Source organism: Capsella rubella, unplaced genomic scaffold (assembly GCF_000375325.1).
Source record: "Capsella rubella cultivar Monte Gargano unplaced genomic scaffold, Caprub1_0 scaffold_2, whole genome shotgun sequence".
In the NCBI taxonomy this organism is placed as follows: Eukaryota; Viridiplantae; Streptophyta; class Magnoliopsida; order Brassicales; family Brassicaceae; genus Capsella; species Capsella rubella.
Genome location: NW_006238922.1, coordinates 13,772,244 through 13,792,136, shown reverse-complemented (window position 1 = coordinate 13,792,136; position 19,893 = coordinate 13,772,244). Strand labels below are relative to the sequence as shown.

The 19,893-nt window shown below is 39.8% G+C and overlaps 7 protein-coding genes across 11 annotated transcripts; 5 read left to right on the top strand and 2 right to left on the bottom strand.

The window, feature by feature from the left end:
- Positions 1–823: 823 nt before the first annotated feature.
- On the bottom strand, positions 824–3,132 carry LOC17895954. The gene is made up of 8 exons (XM_023787990.1): positions 2,989–3,132; positions 2,712–2,899; positions 2,342–2,632; positions 2,187–2,245; positions 2,058–2,094; positions 1,907–1,978; positions 1,489–1,810; positions 824–1,394 (listed from the first exon to the last, which is right to left on the bottom strand). Exons 1-8 carry the CDS (start codon positions 3,130–3,132, stop codon positions 1,038–1,040), a joined length of 1,470 nt encoding a protein of 489 aa, XP_023643758.1. The 3' UTR covers positions 824–1,037.
- A 780-nt stretch (positions 3,133–3,912) lies between these two features.
- On the bottom strand, positions 3,913–5,697 carry LOC17896100 (pentatricopeptide repeat-containing protein At1g80550, mitochondrial). The gene has a single exon (XM_006302196.2). The coding sequence runs from the start codon at positions 5,600–5,602 to the stop codon at positions 4,259–4,261; it is 1,344 nt and encodes a 447-aa protein (XP_006302258.1). The 5' UTR covers positions 5,603–5,697; the 3' UTR covers positions 3,913–4,258.
- A 188-nt stretch (positions 5,698–5,885) lies between these two features.
- On the top strand, positions 5,886–8,819 carry LOC17895032 (3-isopropylmalate dehydrogenase 2, chloroplastic). 4 transcript variants are annotated; one of them, XM_023787976.1, is made up of 13 exons: positions 5,886–6,019; positions 6,168–6,328; positions 6,426–6,682; positions 6,799–6,928; positions 7,031–7,142; positions 7,228–7,303; positions 7,395–7,483; positions 7,591–7,677; positions 7,767–7,883; positions 7,990–8,097; positions 8,201–8,254; positions 8,342–8,494; positions 8,578–8,819. In XM_023787976.1, the coding sequence occupies exons 3-13, from the start codon at positions 6,466–6,468 to the stop codon at positions 8,662–8,664; spliced, it is 1,230 nt and encodes a 409-aa protein (XP_023643744.1). In that variant the 5' UTR covers positions 5,886–6,019; positions 6,168–6,328; positions 6,426–6,465; the 3' UTR covers positions 8,665–8,819. The 4 variants fall into 4 exon arrangements, with proteins under 4 accessions (XP_023643744.1, XP_023643743.1, XP_023643742.1 ...); XM_023787975.1 differs by having other exon boundaries at positions 6,414–6,682; XM_023787974.1 differs by having other exon boundaries at positions 6,406–6,682.
- A 201-nt stretch (positions 8,820–9,020) lies between these two features.
- On the top strand, positions 9,021–11,596 carry LOC17894397 (3-isopropylmalate dehydrogenase 2, chloroplastic). The gene is made up of 11 exons (XM_006301034.2): positions 9,021–9,325; positions 9,561–9,690; positions 9,777–9,888; positions 9,966–10,041; positions 10,137–10,225; positions 10,318–10,404; positions 10,506–10,622; positions 10,717–10,824; positions 10,907–10,960; positions 11,068–11,220; positions 11,345–11,596. The coding sequence occupies exons 1-11, from the start codon at positions 9,109–9,111 to the stop codon at positions 11,417–11,419; spliced, it is 1,218 nt and encodes a 405-aa protein (XP_006301096.1). The 5' UTR covers positions 9,021–9,108; the 3' UTR covers positions 11,420–11,596.
- A 152-nt stretch (positions 11,597–11,748) lies between these two features.
- On the top strand, positions 11,749–14,834 carry LOC17894401 (BRCA1-associated protein). The gene is made up of 12 exons (XM_006302122.2): positions 11,749–12,137; positions 12,228–12,343; positions 12,543–12,651; positions 12,745–12,868; positions 12,998–13,095; positions 13,191–13,297; positions 13,392–13,638; positions 13,737–13,790; positions 13,916–14,059; positions 14,167–14,231; positions 14,334–14,388; positions 14,475–14,834. The coding sequence occupies exons 1-12, from the start codon at positions 11,925–11,927 to the stop codon at positions 14,616–14,618; spliced, it is 1,476 nt and encodes a 491-aa protein (XP_006302184.1). The 5' UTR covers positions 11,749–11,924; the 3' UTR covers positions 14,619–14,834.
- A 1,077-nt stretch (positions 14,835–15,911) lies between these two features.
- Positions 15,912–18,084, top strand: LOC17894436 (F-box/LRR-repeat protein 14). 2 transcript variants are annotated; one of them, XM_006302128.2, is made up of 2 exons: positions 15,912–16,022; positions 16,372–18,084. In XM_006302128.2, the coding sequence occupies exon 2, from the start codon at positions 16,386–16,388 to the stop codon at positions 17,787–17,789; it is 1,404 nt and encodes a 467-aa protein (XP_006302190.1). In that variant the 5' UTR covers positions 15,912–16,022; positions 16,372–16,385; the 3' UTR covers positions 17,790–18,084. The 2 variants fall into 2 exon arrangements, with proteins under 2 accessions (XP_006302190.1, XP_006302189.2); XM_006302127.2 differs by lacking the exon at positions 15,912–16,022 and adding an exon at positions 16,033–16,137.
- Positions 18,085–18,894: 810 nt separating this feature from the next.
- LOC17896281 (ethylene-responsive transcription factor ERF084) lies at positions 18,895–19,826 on the top strand. The gene has a single exon (XM_006301600.2). It carries the CDS (start codon positions 18,946–18,948, stop codon positions 19,666–19,668), a length of 723 nt encoding a protein of 240 aa, XP_006301662.1. The 5' UTR covers positions 18,895–18,945; the 3' UTR covers positions 19,669–19,826.
- The last annotated feature ends 67 nt before the right edge of the window (positions 19,827–19,893 follow it).

The window sequence follows — 19,893 nt, the reverse complement described above, 5'->3', positions numbered from 1 at the left end:
AACTTTCAGGACTTCAGTTATATAAGAGCACTAACCAATCAAACACTTGATTTTGGTTTGCTTAATTTTGTATATTCATATAATATGGATTGTAGTGTATGTAAGCAAAAACAGAAGAAATTGTTGCTTTGCTGAGATTCTGTGCTTGAAACACGTGAGCTCGCCCATTCACGTAATGACTTCGTCCCCGCGTGGACCGCCCAGATGCATGACTTTGGTATTGGCATTGATCTTATCGATCCCATTTCTATCTATTATTTTACAATTCTTAATTTTACGATGTATATACATAATATATGCTTCCTAGTAAAGGATTCACACATATATATATATCATCGAGTCAAAAACCGACAAATTTATCGGTGAATAAATAAAATAAAGAGCCTAACTTTTTGTTTTGTCTTGTTTTGACTGCTAATAATATGGACCCTAACTAATGCGAAAAAAAAACTAACCTGCTACGATTACTAGTTACAAAAAAAAAAAATATATATACTTAATAATTAGAAAGTTGAAACGGCAGGGACACCGGCCTCGATGCACAAATAGAGACCAGCCACGTGAGAATTTTACATTCGTCGTACCATTTTATAAGGTAAATGTGTCAAAGCCAAATACTCGTAGTTACTTAATTACATTTAATTTTGGGGTCCGACGACGACATTTCATCCTCGTCAAAAAATCATTAACTGGCTTTACTTAATTGAATCCAACTCTCTGCTATAGCCGATAGCCGGTCGTGTCGCCATAGAAATGTTCCAACATTTTTTCTCACCTCAATTAACATACATAGAAAAATTCGGAAAAGAAACAGTAAACAATATACTAATAACTATCCATTGAAGTTATTATCCTAAATCAGTTGTTGATTTCTAAATTTAATCACCGAGTTACATCTAAAAATGATCAGTCTGTTTTATCCCTTCCCTTCATTCTATAAGATTTTTATTTTTATTTTTAAAACCATGTTATTAATGTTTTCAACGAAAAAAAAAAAAGGAAAGAAAAGATGATGGTATGGGCTGGCTCCTAAGAAATTAAAATCTGTTCATCTGGATCATAGATTTTTTGGTATGAGATCGGTGACGCCTTTCTCTGACGAAAATCAACCAGAAGATAAGTGAGAACATGACCGCACCAGAGAGCGAGGCGAGTCCTGCGTAGATCCACTGGCTCGTGATGCTGAGGCCAGGGCAGTTCTTGGTCGTTATGTCTCTGAAGGTGTCTCGGACGAAAGTACAGTCCGCAATACTAGCCAAGAAGGGACCGTAATGGTCCAACGTGAACCCTACGTTTATCGCACCCATCATCTGGTCGTATGAAGCTGGAGTTAACCTACCCTGCGTTGTGCAGATCCCTTCTGCGTTCACTTGGCACACATAGCCTTTGTAAACCTTAATTTTACCAAAACAAATAAACAAATTGAAAAATATGTTTATCATTCGTGGACAAAAAGTGTGTTTTATTAGTTTTTATGTGTTTATTTACCTGAGAAGCATTGGCTAGGAGGATTTCGTCCGGAGCACAAGGTCGCGGTTTGTGATTTTGGTCGAGCGGGTTACAGAGGAGAGGAACGAGTGGACCGGACTGGTTGTGGTAGAAAGGAACATTAGGTGGGAACTCATGGTTACTGACATTGACCGTGTACGCGTTGGTCATGTCAACAGCCGTAGCCGTCATCGTCTTGGTAATATCCAAAGTCTCTCCAACGGTTTTAGGATCTAAACATGGAAGAATTTGGCTCAATGCTGATTCTGCCGCTGGATCATGCACCCATTGGTCCATAGCCATACACGTATCCGCAACCACACTGTTTTAACTGACACCATTAGCTTGAATCCATAAAAAAAAAAAACAAATTTTGGTTAGATCAATGATCAAGTGATGATGAAAAAGTTTGCATTACTTGTGGAAAACGAGGAAGACGGCGCTGAGCAGGATTGTTGCTGTGACGAGAATCCAACCCAGAATTACCAATCTGATAGTTAAACATTCATTATAAGCATTTCATCTGTATATGATATTTATATGACAACGCTAGTGTAAGTGTAACTTACAGGTAGACAAGAACTCGTAGGCCACAGAACGAAAACACTGGTTCAGACGAAAGAAACAGATAAAATTAAGATCATCTAGTATATTATGTTAAGATCAAAATACGTTTAACCTTAACGTTGGGGACTTACAGAGGCCTAGGAAGGCGACTACAAGCATAACACCAGCAATTACGTTTAACACATACCTCCTGGAAGAAAACGAATTTTGAGTAAAATAATCAAAACAGAGCTTCTATAAAATCTAACTTGTGACGCAAGGCGTCTGTCGTCTAGTGAATACTTACACAGGATTTAGTGCACCCGTGAGGTAACGAATAGTCTGGTTAGCGACACGGTCGGGGTAAGTGATGTTAGACATCTTGATCATGTTGTTGAAGTGATCGATGTTACCTCTAAACTCGGGAGGAAACAGGTTATGTCCATCGAGCTGAATGTCTTTAGCAGATTGAATCGAGTCCCATAAGCTCGTGAGCTTAGTCAAAACTCCAGTTGCTTGTTTCACAATGTACATAAAAGTCTTCTCTACGCTGCCGTAGAACTCGTTTTGCCCGGTGTACAGCATTGCAGACCCAATCCTGGACACATACAAACATGGTTTTGATAAATCTCGAGATTTAAAGCTAACACAATGAATGGATTCAAACTGGAGCTTACACGGCGGCGATGGTGAAGAGGAGGAGGAAAACGAGAGAGAGGGTGTAGCAGACGCGAGAGTAGCCGTAGTTCCGGCGGCCACAGCCGCAACAACAACAACAGAGGCATGAGCAGATGAGGAAGAGTCCGAGCAATACGAACCAGGCGATGGCTATGCCTATGAATGGAACAGCAGAAAATCCAACGGACTGAAAAAAGAAAAGAAAACATAACACAGTATTATTATTATTATTGTAGATTCAACAGAAACTGAAGGGAAATGAATAAAAAGACTCACGGCGATGTAATGAGGATTGGTAACGTTCCAACCGTCGGAATAAATATTGAAATGGTTGAGAGGGTCAGGCCGCCGTGTCCTCTCCGCCGCTAACACCAATGTCCCATTCTCTCCTTCCAAAATTTGCCTCCTCACTCCTATCATCGTTGTTCTTAAATTCGTTAAGAAAAACAAAACAAATATATACGTATTGTTTTGTGATCATTTAAAAAAAAAAGAAAAAAAAAGAAGGAATGTGAAGAACCTTGCAATGAGGTTAAAGATAGACGATGATGATGACAAGAAGAAGAAACTCCATGAGCGAAAAAAACCAAACTCGACGAGATCAGAAGCCCAACGGCAATCAAGAGGAGACGCCGGCGATCATAATACGACGGCGTATAAAGCATTATCCTTCTCTTTAAAAACAAATAAAATGTCTCTGTGTTTTTTTTTTGGGTTAGGTTGCGTTTCTAATTAAAAAAAAAAAAAGAGGTTTATCTATCTTTAAAAAAAAAACTCAAACGTATGAAAAAGAAGAATCTTTTTAAATTCTTCAGGAAATCAAGGATAAAAGAAGGTGAAACGATACTGTTCCCTTTTTTAGTTTTTTTTTTCTTCTTTTCAGAATTTTCTCTCCACCGATTGTCTTTTTGCTTATATTAATTAATTACTCTTTAAACTCTCCTCTTATTGGTTTCGCTGTGTGAGCTATTTGTAAAGATAAAAAGAAAAGAAAACAAATTAAAAACAGTCCACGCGGTTTCTCTTCACAATAAATGTAAAATTCCATTTTAGTCTACAAAAATTAAACAATCCAATAAATCATATTACCCCCCTATAAATTGATTATGATTATACCATAAACTTCGGAATTTGCTAATTTGGTAAATACATATATACTTTTACAGTACTACTGTATATGGTAGATTGTTCAGCGTCGACTTGGAGATACGGAGAAAGGCATTAATTACACAATTAACTTTACATTGATTAATGTTTTGACTGGTACCAACTTTTTTCTGCTTTTGCTTTTCTCGTGGCAATTTTTCTTCAGAAAGTTTAATTAAGAAAATAACTCTTTTTCTTTTTTTTTTTTCCTTTCTGGAAAATGGCTACATCGTGCCTCCTCGGCTTTGAACTGAAATGTGTGCACTTTATGGCAAAGATGATATACCTTGAGGGAGATTTCTTCAACCAACGGAGGCTTCTTGATATCAAGACAGAAACGCAGGCACCAGAACCAGTCCCTTCATTTATCTTTTGAACACTTAACCAATAGAATGATCTCTTATCTACCAGTAACCAGCGTTTCTTCCAAGGACTGTTCTACCAACTCAGGCCTTCTCCTTGGAGATAGCCCTCTTTCAATCATTTCCTCCTCATATTCCCTAGCCATATCCAACATTCCTTTCTGAATCAAAGCATCAATCACAGCGTTATAAGCAGCTGCATCAGGAGTATCCCCAGACTCTTTCATTGTCTTCCACACATATAAAACCGGCTGAAGAAATCCCCATCTCTCAAACTTCCTCATTAGCATCACATATGTATCCATCTTTGGCCTCACCCCACTTCTTATCATCCTACCAAACAGACTTAGGATCTCACTTGGTTTCTCCAGACGGGCAAAGAGACACATGTAAGTTATCGAATCTGCTTGACATCCTTTCTTAGGCATCTCATCAAGCATCTGATACGCGTCTCTCATCCGCCCGTTTTCACATAGAAGCTTGATGATTGTGTTATGCGTTGCAACATTAGGTTCACAGCCTCTGTCCCTCATCTCGCGAAACACCCTGATACCAAACTCAACACCTTGCGACGCTCCAATGGCGCGAATCACAGTGTTATACGCAACCACATCGAGCTTTATCCCTCTACTCCTCATTTCCTTATACAATCTCACAGCTTTCCATGGTTTACCACTCTTGCACATGATATCCATGTAAATAGAATACGAAAACAAATCCTTTGCAACACCTTCAGTGTCCATCTTCTCCCAAAACTCCTTGCATTTACCCCACCATCCCAATTTGGACCACCCGCGAAGAATCAGATTGTGAATCTTAGTATTACTAAGACTAAAAGCATTAGCAATCACATTCTTCCCAAAACAAAGCTCCTCAGCTTCAACCACATGTTTATGCTCGCAGAGCGCATCGACCAGATTATAGAAAGATGTTTCATCCCTCAAATTGAAATCATCCAATTTATCATACGCATCAATAGCTTCCTGGACAAGATGAGCCGTAACATAACGCTTGAAGACTATACGAAACGTAACGTGATTCGGCAGAGATTGAGGCATTCCAATCATCCGGTTTATCAAACCCCAAGAAGCGTCGAACTCGAAATACTTACCCAGAATATCAATCATCCGATTAAATGTCTCGGTGGTATGTCTGAATCCGGATTCTTTCTCGACCCAGTTGAAAAACTCCAACGCCTTTTGCCAATCGTTGCTGTAACAGGAGAGCGCTTCGCATACTGCTTTCTGATCGTAACTGGACTGATCCTCTTCCTGACATCGAAGATTCGCATCATCAACACTGGCAATGGGTTTTACAGATAGAAGCCGAACGGAGCCAGCAGAAGTAATCCGAACTCCATTGAATCGCCGCAACAGTAGCATTGGCGGAATTGGGGTTCATTTACCGACTAACAGCAATTAACAAACGGGCGAATTATGACCCGGAATACCCTCCGGTAGGTCACCGCACTCAAGTTTTTGACCCGACAGATCACCCATTAGATTTGGAGTTTTAAATATTTAGAAAATTGGGCCGATCTCTCTTCTTAGAGGCCCATAATTGAGCCTCTCTGAGCCCAAAAAAACGTATAACATAGAACGGTTTAAAAAGTTTGGTTATAATGATTTTTTAAATTTCTTTAACAATAAAAACTTTTGTTTCAGATGTCCATTACCATAGTTTCCTTATTTGATAAGTGCGCGTGAAGCGCGTGGTTTTAAGAAAAAGGAAAAAAGTGTTGTTGTTTTCCTTTTTCGTTAAAAAAGTGCCTGTGGGACTCTCGACAACACTTATCCGCTGTAAGTAATTGCCAATACATGAATGTCAGCTTCTTCTACTACTTGTTGCATATAGTTTTACCGTTTTAAGCATGGCCAAATTGACTATTTATTATCTCGATTCCAGAAGTTATCATGTTTCAGCTCAATTGGTTTTTGCTATATACAGGAACAGGCGAACAGCTCTGCAATTTGAACTCTAAAATCCTTTTTGTTCTGAAGGATGCTTTAGGCTTTGAGGCTTTAGTTACAGGTAAAACAACCAATATGCGATGTGGATGAGAGGATTACAAGTCTAAGCGGCTTAACACGATACGCAGAATCAACCATGTAAGCGCTTATTTAATATTTTGGTTACGATGTTTGCTTCAGTGTTAGGACAATTGTCTTTGAACTGGTTTCTGTAGCTTCTTAGGTCTCCTTGTAGGAAGAGATACAAAGTCTTTGTTGTATAGCCCCCCTAGTAAATGACGGGAGTTCGAGGATTCCACGTCGGCAGTACCCAGAATCCGTTTGCGTTTGCATCCGCCACCAAACATAACTTTAGGGGGGTGTGTCTGATCAGATGTGCCGCCAACACTCCGAAGAAACGGTACACTATCGCGGTGCTTCCCGGCGATGGTATCGGCAACGAAGTCATCCCAGTCGCTGTGGAAGTTCTTCGTTTAGCTGGGTCTCTTGAAGGTTCCTTCTTTCTCATTCTTTTGCCCATTTTATCTGATTTTCGAACTGAAATCGTGGAGATTTAAATTTCACAGTGATGATCTTTTTTAAGTTCTTGCTCCCTCTACACATATCAGGGATATATTTTAGCTTCGAGGAGTTGCCTATAGGAGGCGTTGCTTTAGATCTCGTCGGAGTCCCATTACCTGGGGAAACATTGACAAGGGCAAAGCAATCAGACGCTGTTCTTCTCGGAGCTGTTGGATGGTATGGTATAACCGGAACTTTCATTCTAAATTCCTTTTCTTCACTTATATACCATATTTGTATTTTGGATTCATCTGAAATTAGGACTTTTTGTATTTGAAGGCCGAAATGGGATAACAATCCGAAGCATTTGAAGCCAATAACGGCTTTGTTGCAGCTCCGTGCGGCTCTTGAAGTATTTGCCAATTTAAGACCCATCACAGTGTTACCACAGGTACCTAATCTCTCACACAGATCATTGCTTATGTTCATCAAAGCCTTTAACTTCATAAAGTCTGTGGACTTTTTATATGCCTTAGTTGGTTAATTCGACATATCTAAGAAAAGAAACAGCTGAAGGGGTTGACCTTTTGATCATCCGCGAGCTTACTGGGGGTCAGTGATTCACTTTGAAATATAAATTTGGTTCTTTATCGCTTTTATAATTTTGGTTATCAAAGATTAAGTCTTTCTTTGCTGAATACAGGTATTTACAATGCGCATCCTCGGGGTTTTACCACAAATGAACAAGGTGAAGAAATTGGATTTTGTACTGAGTCCTACTCTGCAAGTGAGGTATCATATTTTCGCAGTTGCAGTATTTTAATCTTGCTGGAAAGGTATTTGAGGTCTGGTTAATGTAATAGTTGCTCAATACCATTCTTGTTTCTGATTCTGCTTAGGTTGATCACATTGCTCGCGTTGCATTTAATATTGCTAAGCAAAGACGTGGCAAACTTTGTTCTGTTGACAAGGCTACTATCTTGGAGGTAAACTCTTGAAAACTTCCAGCTGAATTTGAAAATGATGAAATAAATCCATAATCCATTACTTTTTCCTGAATTTTCTTCGGGTGCAGGGATCAATGTTGTGGAGGAAAAGAGTAACATCAATGGCTTCAGAGTATCCTGAGGTTGAAGTGAGTCATCTGCTGATTGACACTGCTGCGATGGATCTTGTTCGGCACCCAAGACAGGTTTTCATTTCGTAAAGCCAGTCCAATTTGGAACACTTTTTCTAGCTCCTCATGTCTTGACTGCAATGATTCTTAGAAAATGCAATTTCACTTTGTGATGTTCCAGTTCGATACCATTCTGACTGGGGTCATGTTTGGTGATATTCTTTCTGATCTCGCGGCTATGATCCCGGGAAGTGTAGGATTGCTTCCATCCGCTGCCCTTGGTGATTCAGTATGCTTCAAATCTTCTTCTTTTTTCTTTTTTTTTGTCCTTTATAGGAATATCAATTTCTTGAAAAAAGATTGTTGGATTTCTCATATTCTGGTAAATACAGGGGCCTGGAATCTTCGAACCTGTGCATGGATCTGCACCTAAACACTACGGAAAGGTTGCCTCTCGATCTTCATATATATATATGAAAGTGCACGCTAAACCACTCATGTGTATATAAACATGCTGACATTATGGATTGCAGGACACAGTGAACCCCATGGCAGCTGTACTATCAGCTGCCATGCTTTTGAGATATGGGTTGAAAGAAGAAAATGCAGCAAAGCGAATAGAAGAAGCAGTTTGTGATGTCTTGGACCGTGGATTCAGAACTCGTGACATTCACACACCTGGAACTGTAAGCTGCCCTTTCTTCTCCTCTTCTCTTGGCAAAATCGAACTAAATGTTACATTTATGACGAGAATTTGGATTTTGGACAGACGTGCGTAGGTTGCAGGAGAATGGGAGAGGAGATATTGAGATCCCTTGATGCTAAAGTCTCTGCTTCGACTAAAAGCTTGGTTTAGCTGCAAAAACGATAAACAAATTTCAGAGAGTGCCATTGAGAAAATCAATGTTTGTTTCTGTCTGATAAATTGTTGAAGTGTATACATGTTCCTAAGATCGCTGTTGAGACTTGAGAGAAAATGAGAAGCTGCACTTGAAGAGTGTATTTCTAGGATGAGGCCTTCTTCTCTACAATCTGCTACTAAATGGATATAATTGTTGCATGTGGTAATAAAAGGTGTCAGTTACAAAATTAAAAACTTTTGGGGTCATTTGTGAAAACAAAACAATGTGCAAAAAGGACCCGTAAATGCAAAGACCTAAAGTCTTACTGTACTACACTAGTCACTACTACTACTATATCAGAATTCAGAGGTACCTGCAGAGTTTCAAAATCCGGAAAAAAAAATCCTAAATAAGACCAAAAAGAGAGACGAAAGAAAGACCAATCCTTTCTCCCTGAAATGGCGGCGGCGCTGCAGACGAATATCCGGCCGGTCAAGGTGCCGGCTACGTTCAGAGCTCTCTCCGAACAATCTTCCGCACCCTTTAGAGTAAGATGCGCCGTTGCTTCCCCTGGGAATAAACGTTACAACATCACTCTCCTTCCCGGTGACGGCATCGGTCCGGAGGTTGTCTCTATTGCCAAGAATGTGCTTCAACAAGCTGGATCTTTGGAAGGTTCTCTCTCTTGTTCCCTTTCCTTCTATGGTTTTATCGTTGTTGCTGTTTAATTTCATTCTGGAGACGTTACTGTTTTCTGCTTGGAATTGGAATTAGTGGTACTTGTCGAATTGAAAGATGTGAATATTAGTAATTGGCGAGATTCTTCTTTTGAAAGCAAGATTTTGAAATCGTGGGTGGGGTTTATTTGGATGTAATCGAAGGTTTAAATTGAGTATGTGCTCTGTGTCAGGAGTGGAATTTAGCTTCCGGGAGATGCCCATTGGAGGAGCTGCTTTGGATTTGGTCGGAGTGCCCTTGCCAGAGGAGACCATCTCAGCTGCAAAAGAATCAGATGCAGTGCTTCTTGGAGCCATTGGAGGGTATGTCTTCTCTCTGGTCTTTTGTTGGCCCTAAATTTTGGTTGGGAAATACAGTTTTTCATATTTTCATGTTTGTATAATTTAAGGTACAAATGGGATAACAATGAAAAACATCTGAGGCCTGAGAAGGGGTTACTTCAGCTTCGTGCATGTCTCAAAGTCTTTGCAAATCTTAGACCTGCTACAGTTCTGCCGCAGGTAATCAGCCTCAGAAAATTCTTGGTAGTCTGCCTTTTGTTTCTTGTGTGAAACTCAAATTATTGCTTTTTGTACAGTTAGTGGATGCTTCCACCTTAAAGAGAGAGGTAGCAGAAGGTGTTGATCTAATGGTTGTGAGGGAGCTTACAGGAGGTCAGTTTAATTACTTTATTAAAACTGATCGTCATTCTTGTCTTTCTCGTTCTTTAGTGGGACAGTATCTTTAAATATCTGCCTCATGGTAACAGGTATTTACTTTGGAGAGCCAAGGGGCATAAAGACCAATGAAAATGGCGAGGAAGTTGGGTTTAATACTGAGGTTTATGCTGCTCACGAGGTACACTATTGAAAATCTCAGATAAAGATTCCCGCGGACTGATTGTTAAGTACTACAGACAAATCTAATAAAGCATTTCTTATTTTCCTCAGATTGATAGAATTGCTCGTGTTGCCTTCGAGACCGCTCGGAAACGGCGTGGCAAGCTGTGCTCAGTCGACAAAGCTAATGTCTTGGAAGTACGGTTGATAATTACATTTTTCTTTGACTTGTTTTCATCTCTCCTGATTCCTGTGGAACACATATAACACCTGAGCTAATGTGATTTTCTTCTATGCAGGCCTCAATTTTATGGAGGAAACGAGTGACAGCATTAGCCTCTGAATATCCTGATGTTGAGCTTTCACATATGTATGTTGACAATGCCGCGATGCAGCTTGTTCGTGACCCAAAACAGGTACCTGTATTTGCCAAACTAGTCAGCCTTGATAGCGCTTTGATGTGGGACGTGTGTTAATCCTTACCATGATTTGATTGTTTCATAAATGCAGTTTGACACTATGGTGACAAACAACATTTTTGGTGATATATTATCCGATGAAGCTTCAATGATCACAGGAAGCATTGGAATGCTGCCATCTGCTAGTCTTAGTGATTCGGTATGATATAAAGTAATATCTGATTTTTGAGTATGCAGCAGTATGATCCAATCTGAACATAAACCTGCCATGTCTAATACAGGGACCTGGACTCTTTGAACCTATACATGGTTCTGCACCTGATATTGCGGGACAGGTTCTAACTCTAATCTTAAAACAAAGAAGGCTTTTCTTCCCTGATTTCAAAACTACTTCTGTGCCAACAATAAAGAGCACAATATTGTCCATTCTTCGAAATTTCAGGATAAGGCAAACCCATTGGCAACCATTCTCAGTGCTGCAATGCTTCTGAAATACGGACTTGGAGAAGAAAAGGCAGCCAAGAGAATTGAAGACGCAGTGTTGGTTGCTCTGAACAATGGGTTCAGAACTGGTGACATTTACTCTGCAGGAACTGTATGTTTATTGAACCACTCCTTTAACATGTTTCTTTTTCCTGTAAAACGTCCAGGGTGTAGGAAACGTTTAAACAAGCAGGCAACACAACGAACAGTACTAATGTTTTTGTCATTTTGATCAGAAACTGGTGGGCTGCAAGGAGATGGGAGAGGAGGTTCTGAAGTCGGTAGACTCCCAAGTGCCAGCTTCTGTTTAACCATCTGTAGAAAGCTCGACGAGTTCATAACTTGGAGTGATTGTTTATTTCCAACAATAAATGTTGTACGCCGAGAGTGTTTCATCAGCAAAATTTTCTGTGATGTTAAAATATTAAATTATTATGACTAGAAGAGGGATTTATTTGATAGCATTGAAACGTTGGTGTGTTTTTTTTTTTTTGCCTGAAAATTAAATATTGTTATGATCGGGATAATGAGCATTGGGCCTTAGTGGGCTTAAATGAATAAGGGGACTAGTTAATTTTAAGCCTGTTAGTGAAGAGTTGTATTTAAGTCTAGCTTCGTCTTTAGAGCAAGTTTATAGAATGTTCATCGTCTTCACCGATCTGCTATTTCTGTACTTATCAAATATCCTGGTGGAGTTAATGACGTGTGAGAGATCTCTCTGGAGTATATTAGAAGTGCGAGAGATCTCCCTCCGTTACGACGCGCAGTAAGTAAAAGCACGAAACTCTCGTCTTGTTTTTTTGGCGGCAAGACTAAATGATACCTTCAACTTCAACCATTATCGCCGGTGAAGAATCGATTGTACCACCGCCGGTTGCAAGTGTTTCCGGTGAATCGTCACTCTCCGATATGACTCAGACAGTTCATTTTTCCTCTGGAAACCCTAGAATCGGCGAGACTCGCGGCGTAATGCATCTATTTTCCGACGATGCCGATTCGTCGTCTTTTTCCTCCTCCTCGAATCTACCTGTAAGATTCGAATCAGTCTTCCGTTTGATTGCGTCCATTTTTCCACCGGAATTATATGTTTGAATCTGCGATAGTTTTGTTGTCCTTTAGATTGGAAGGAACCCTCTCGTTTGCGTTCTTGGGGTGCCCAACCATATGACATATGCAGATTTTTGCCAGTTCTGCGGCTCTTTCATTCAGCACATATTGGAGATGCGAACCGTCAGGTAAAAAAAAAAGGGAAATCAAATTCTCTTAGTGACACTGTAGATCCTTTTGCTAGATTGTGATTTTTATCTGGTTTCTGGAATGATAGAAGAGTGAGAAAGTGCTCACCAAAAACTGTGTTCTACTTCGTCCTGAACTGTTTACTTGTGGATGGGGAGTTGAGGATTTAGTTTGCTTTCTGGCTTTTGTTCTTTACAGGAATGATGGCATTGAAAATAGATACAGCATTTTGATAAGGTTTGATAGTCAGGAATCTACCGATACATTCTACCAGCATTTTAGAGGGAAACAATTCAATTCTCTGGAGGTTTGGTTTTGTTTGAGATAGTCAATATTTTTACATTGAATATGAAATCAACTGTATCTCTGTGGTTGATTAGGTGCTGCTAACTTTGTACAGGAAGATGTCTGTCGCCTGCTTTTTACTCTAGATGTTCAGTTTACCGGTTATAGTGGATCCATTGACCATACACAGCCTTCTGCTGCTGGCCCAATAGAGCAACCTACTTGCCCAGTTTGTCTTGGTAAATTCTTAACCTGAATTATTCAAATTTATGCAAAGATATGGCTTAGCCTAGCTCTAGAAAGTGTAAACATAGGCATTGATATTAAGATTGGCAGTATCTCTATATTAATATATGCTCATGTTTCAGAGAGGTTGGACCAAGACACAGGTGGCATTCTCACAACCATGTGCAATCATTCCTTCCATTGTTCATGTATTAGTAATTGGCCAGATTCTTCTTGCCCAGTAAGATTCGTTTATCATTTTCATGCTTTGAAAAAAAAAAATTTGCCTAGTAAGATTCAATTTCTTTTTCGTATCTTTATGGGTGTTGTGTACAGGTTTGTCGATATTGCCAACAGCAACCTGAAAATTCAGTATGTTGTGTTTGCCAAACAACGGAGAATCTCTGGATGTGTGTTATTTGTGGGGTTGTTGGCTGCGGAAGGTATGGACTGCATTTCCTGCAATCAGCATGGAGACATGTTTTATTCTCGTCTGTCCAAAGTTAACCATTTCTCTTTGTTAAATACTTTCCATAGGTACAAGGGAGGACATGCCAGAAGGCACTGGGAGGAGACAGAGCATTGCTATTCACTTGAGCTTGAAACACAACGTGTTTGGGATTATGCTGGTGACAATTATGTTCACCGGCTTATTCAATCCAAAACTGATGGCAAGCTAGTTGAGTTGAATTCTCATGGTAGTCTAAGCAAGGATGGTTGTGGAAGCTGTGAATATTCTGACAGTGGAATGACTGATGCTCTGTTGAACAGCAAAGTGGACATGGTAGTGGTTGTGTTTCATGTTTTCATAATTCTCATGTTCAATTTTTGTATTCTTAAGTTAATTTAGTGCCTCGTCATTTTTCTTTTTTCACACCACAGATCATTAGTGAGTACAACGAACTTCTCCAGGCACAACTAGAGAATCAAAAACAAGTAAGCACCTACTAGTCTTTTGAAGTTTTCATTGTCTGATTCACATTATTTAAGTATTAATTGTTTACCAAAGGGATTAAGAATTTCTTTCGTGGTTTTCTTTTTATATTTTCGTCGGCTGTTAGTATTTTGAAAAGTTGCTACAAAATGTCAAAGAGGAAACCGAACATAAAGTCTCAGAAGCTGGGAGCAAGGCAATAAGCCAGAGACTGCAGAAACTGCAAACCAGGTTTGACAGATGTATCAAAGAGAAGCAATTTCTTGAAGATGTGAGTATCTAGTTTTCGTTTTGAAAGTTTTTCTTGATAGCATATTTACAAAGCAACATCTAATTAAATTTAGGTGGAGGATTAACTTGTTGTTTTCTCATATGTAGTTGAACGAAAATCTTGTGAAAAATAGAGACATATGGAGCACAAAGATTACAGAAATGGAGGAAAGGTATTGATCTATCCAGCAAGTCTCCTCATGGGAAATAATCCATATTCTAGCTTGTGAGATTAGACTCAATTTTTCATTGATGGAAACTTTGCTTTGATATAGGGAGACAAAGGCAGTTCGGGCAAAGGATGAAAAGATTCAGGGATTAGAAGAACAGGTAAAGAAACATATAGTAGATAATACAACCTACCATATTTTGTTATATAATAAAACACTGGCTAACTCTGTTGGTCACACTCCCAGCTTGGAAAACTAATGGCCCAAATGGATGGTGAGAGTGAGGTCTCAGAGACGAAAGAGGTCAAGGATGGTACCGTTTTGCCCATACCTACTAATACCTCTGGGTCTGGGACTGGGAATGCAAGTAAAAAGAAGAGTAACAGATGAGGGGATTAGATGAAGATTATACTCCAATTTCTGGAAACAAATGTCACATAGGCTAGAGACTAAAAGGTTGAACCAATCTAACAGCGGTGAATGTGTAAATTTAACTAACGACAGAACTGTTGGGGTTACTGTATTAGGCAGGCTTATGGAACTATATTCGTTACCCTTTGGACCTTTTCTGGAATGCCATAACTCACTATGCATATCGTTGAAGCCTTGATGAGTTGTTTAGCGCATATATTATTAGATTGAGAATTTGTAAAAAATTTGGAACCTGACGCGAGAAATTGTAGCGAAAAGTTATTTGAAGCAAAAGTCTTACAAAAAAATGTTTTGGACTGAATTCAATCTTGGTAATATTAAAGTTCATTAAAAGTCTCACAAATGACTTTGCTTGAAGAAGTGACTGTTTTAGCGCGTGGTGGTGTTAGTATGGCTTTTCGTGGTTAAGATGTTGCCAGGCTCTGTACTCCTCCTAAAGAGTGAGAGAGCATTGCCTAACACATTAAGCTGGGTAATTCCCCAGCTCTTTGCTAAGTTCGGATTACTGGTGAAAGGACTACCATCTTGCTTTATGGTGACTTGTGATCTTTATTGTGCTGTCTTCGTGTTCTTTCCTTTACTAGTTCACTTTAGGGATTCTTCTTATCTTGTTCTAAATCGTCGTCTTTGACGAGAAATAATGATTTGGTTCAAGAATGTTGTATGCTTCCATATTTTTTACTTTTCTTTGGCATGAGACCATTATTTGGTTATACTTAATTATGTAACATATATTTTCATTGTGAAATGAATATTAACATTATTAGAAAAAAATATCCATTGATCTGTTATTAAATTTGTACAATTATCTTAATTGTAATGGCTAATAAAACGGAGATAAACTTCCTGGATAAGCCAGTAATATAATCTTGCGCCAAGTTTTTTGTATACGAAAAAGAGCAATTATATTTTTTTCCGCATGTTCTAGTCCAAGGATTTTGGGGGAGGTGGCGTCTACGTGCTCACTCTGCGAGTGGGTAGTTATCGGCTGAACAAACACGCGTCTAACGTTTGGGCTACCTTATATACAGCCCATTGGACTATAGAGAACTTAGTTTTCATATAACCATAGGCCCAAATATTTCAGACAAAAGAGGTGATTTCCCTAAACCAACGAATCACGTGAATTATTTATAGGCCGAAAAACCGACAACAAATGGGCCTTATAGAAACTCAAAAGACCCATAAAAAAAGAAGAAGATGATATCTCCCCCGTGGTCCTTATCCGACACCGAGTGGGGGAATTAAAGAAAAAGATGGGTTTGGTTCTCTGCTGAGTTAAAATTAAAAAGTCAAACCGTAGCCTTTTTGATTGTTGTCTCATGTCTGGAATTCTTCTTCTCTTCTGATCAAGTTCTTCTGGTGAGATCTTTTTCCTGTGATTTTTCTTTTGGATGTGTTTTGTAACAAGACGAGTGCTTGTAGATTAATCAAGGATGCGAATTTTTTTGTTTATCTAGAGTTGTGTTGATGTTCGGTAAGGAATCTAATCTCTGCTTTTGGAATCGTCTATAATTAGACATCTCTGATGCGTTTTTCCTCTGTTCTCTGCTTATTTTGTTCTTATTTTTTGTCTCTGCAAGTTTAACTTTTTGAGTACGGTTCAAACGCCTTTTGTTGTTCTTCGTAATCTCTGTAATGTTATGTCTTTTCATTGTTAGAATGACTTTCTCACTTGACATATGCTTTCATCTTTTTGTTTTGTTCACAGATAGAGAGACAACAATGGATGAGTTGCCAGACCATTTGGTTTGGGACATTCTGAGGAAGCTTCAGAAAACGAATGACAGAAACTCTGTTTCCCTCTCGTGCAGGCGTTTCTATTCACTTGACAACGAGCAAAGATACTCTCTACGGATCGGTTGCGGTTTAGTTCCTGCCACCGATGCATTGCTTTCTCTCTGCAGGAGGTTTCCAAATCTCTCCAAAGTTGACATCATTTACTCAGGCTGGATGTCAAAACTGGGCAAACAACTTGACGATCAAGGCCTTCTTGTCCTCACCACTAACTGCCCTTGTCTCACTCATCTCACTCTTAGCTACTGCACCTTCATCACCGATGTTGGCATTCGCCATTTGTCATCCTGTACAAGCCTTTCTTCGTTAGTGTTACATTTCGCTCCCAGGATCACTGGTTGTGGTGTATTGTCACTCGCTGTAGGCTGCAAGAAACTCAGGAGGCTTCACCTCATTCGATGCCTTAACGTTGCAAGCGTGGAGTGGCTGGACTATTTCGGAAAGCTTGAGACTTTAGAAGAACTCTGCATCAAGAACTGCAGAGCGATTGGGGAAGGTGATTTAATCAAGCTGAGGAATAGCTGGAGAAAGCTTCGAAGTCTGCACTTTGAGGTAGATGCCAACTACAGGTACATGAAGGTTTATGATCAAGTAGCTGTGGAGCGGTGGCCGAGACAATTGGTTCCTTGTGACAGTTTGGTGGAGCTCAGCCTTGGGAATTGCATCATAGCTCCCGGTCGAGGGCTCGCTTGTGTGCTTAGAAATTGCAATAACCTGGAGAAGCTTCATCTGGACATGTGTATCGGTGTCAGCGACTCAGACATCATAGCATTGGTCCAGAAAGCCAAACGCCTCAGAAGCATTTCACTTCGTGTGCCATCGGATTTCACTCTGCCTCTCTTAAACAACATCACCATAAGGCTAACCGATGAAAGCCTCAGTGCCATATCTGAACACTGCTCGAAGCTCGAACGTTTCAAGATCTCTTTCTCGGACGGGGAATTCCCTTCGCTCTTCTCTTTCACCGTCCAGGGGATAGTCGCTCTGGTGGAGAAATGCCCGATTCGAGAGCTTTCACTTGACCACGTGTGTTCGTTCAACGACATAGGGATGGAGGCTCTATGTAGAGCTCAGAATCTAGAGATATTGGAGCTTGTCCACTGCCAGGAAGTGAGCGACGAGGGTATGATTCTGGCGAGCCAGATTCCATGTCTCAGAGTGTTGAAGCTATCAAAATGTCTTGGAGTTACAGACGAGGGACTGAGACCACTTGTTGGATCTCAGAAGCTGGAGTTGCTTGTGGTGGAAGACTGTCCTCAGGTGTCTAGAAGAGGTGTTCACGGTGCTGCAACGTCTGTGTCTTTCAGGCAAGACTTGTCATGGATGTATTGAGACAGAGCGCATTGTTATAATTATTTGCCCTACTACGGGTATTTGGTGTCAGAATGGCCTCGTGGGGATGACGTCGTGTGTGTCGATCTGAGTTTAAGATGGCGTCATGCGGGTGTGTAGTAGGCTCCTTGGATGACGTCGTAATGTTGTTTAATTATTAGGGACTCTGTAAATGTAATGACGGGTTAAATAAATAAATATAGCGTCATACATAATAAAAGAGAAACGTTACAAAATGGTTTTTGACTGATATCTTTCTAATCCATGAGAGCATGAGCTAAGTCATTTCTGAAGATTTTTCCATATCTCGCAATTTGTTATCGCCACGTCCAAAGGCAAAGTACACTTGTTTGATCAGTTTAAAGATCCTCTCTCTCTGTTCCAACTTGACTCTGACTTCATCTGACACACTTACAAGATCTTCTGTCGGTAATATTATTAAGTAACCCGAACGAACGTACTCTTCATCATTTCTAAGCTCAATTTTTCTTTTTTGTTCTAGAAATTTCGGTCATTCATAAATCTTTCTAATTATCCTTCATTCCTAATTCCTAGTGTGTTTTTTCAAGACTATGCTTACCTTTGCATAGTTATATATAAAACAAAGATGTATGCTAACTGTGTAAGTCTAAAGCCTACTAGGAGGATCAAAATTGTTTCATTATTTCCTTGTTCTTGTATGTGGTCCATGTCACTTACTTCATCAATAAGTTGTTCTAAGAAGAATTAAAAGGAAAGAAGAAGATTTTAAAAAGAAAAGTTGAAAAGTTTGTGTCTTCCTCTATCGAAAAAAGAAAAGAAGGTACAAACTTCATATATTGGCACTGCAAAAGACAGGTGAGCATAAATGTGAAAGATTTTACCGTCTAATCGAAATTGACGTGCAGTATCTTTTAATTATCTCTCACTAAACAAACATATCTTTTACCATAATCTTTTCTTTTCATATTGCTGTACATATTTTCCCCCTCCGATATACTATTAATTAATTAGAGTAGTAAAATTTAAATATTCTAATAAATAGATGAAAAATAAAACAGTCTAATAATTTCTGAATAAAATAAATTAATTTAAATAGATGATCTTTATTTTCCGCTATAAAAAGATGGCAAAGGAGAAGACAAAATATTATTTTTTGTTGCCATAAGAAAGAAAAATGGAAAACACCTTTGACGGTCACCTTCTCAAATATTCCGTTCCGTTAAGCTCCATGCTTGAAACCCCTCAAAGCTTCTTTGGAACGGCAACGAAAGAACCTTTCAACGAAGCCACCACTTCATTCGATATCTCTTCTCTTTTCTCTTCTAACCCAATACCAGAACTCCACAGCTCTCCTCGGGTTATGGACGACTCCATCGCCGCCGTGGTAGGCGAAAACGTTCTCTTCGGCGACAAATTCCCCGCCACGGTTACCCAAGGCGGTGGCGTGAAGCCGTGGCGGAAGATGTCGCAGAAGAACGGAGGATTCATGGGAGTGAGAAAACGGCCGTGGGGCAGATGGTCGGCGGAGATAAGAGACAGGATAGGGCGGTGCAGACACTGGTTAGGAACGTTCGATACGGCGGAGGAGGCTGCGCGTGCGTATGACGCGGCGGCGAGGAGGCTGAGAGGGACGAAAGCCAAGACCAACTTCGTGATTCCGGAGGAGCAGATAGCAGCTCAGACTCAGTCGGAGGAGAATAGGAGGAGGAAGAAGAAGACGAAGAAAACAGAGAATCCGAGCAAGTGTGTTCACGTCACATCAGTTGCACAACTGTTCGCTGATGCCAATATCATAGCTTCTTCTACTAGTCGTCATGGAAATGTGACTCGTCCTTTTAATAAGCTTGGCAAAATGGGTTTAGAGCTTGATTTGAAGTTGAGTTTAGGGCTCTGTTAGCAAGTGATTTAAGTAGCTCTGTTTTGTTTTCATTAGCTTTGTATGGTTTTTTGTTGTTGTTGTGTTTGGCTGTTGGTGAAACGAAACAAGAGGCCATATATAATCTTGGTCCGTTGGACATAAATCCTAGTTGTCCGTTTGTTTTACTTTTGAAACATGACTTTACATTGGTCTAGAATTATATGAAACTGACTAAAGCTCCAGTGTCTTTATAAAATATGAATT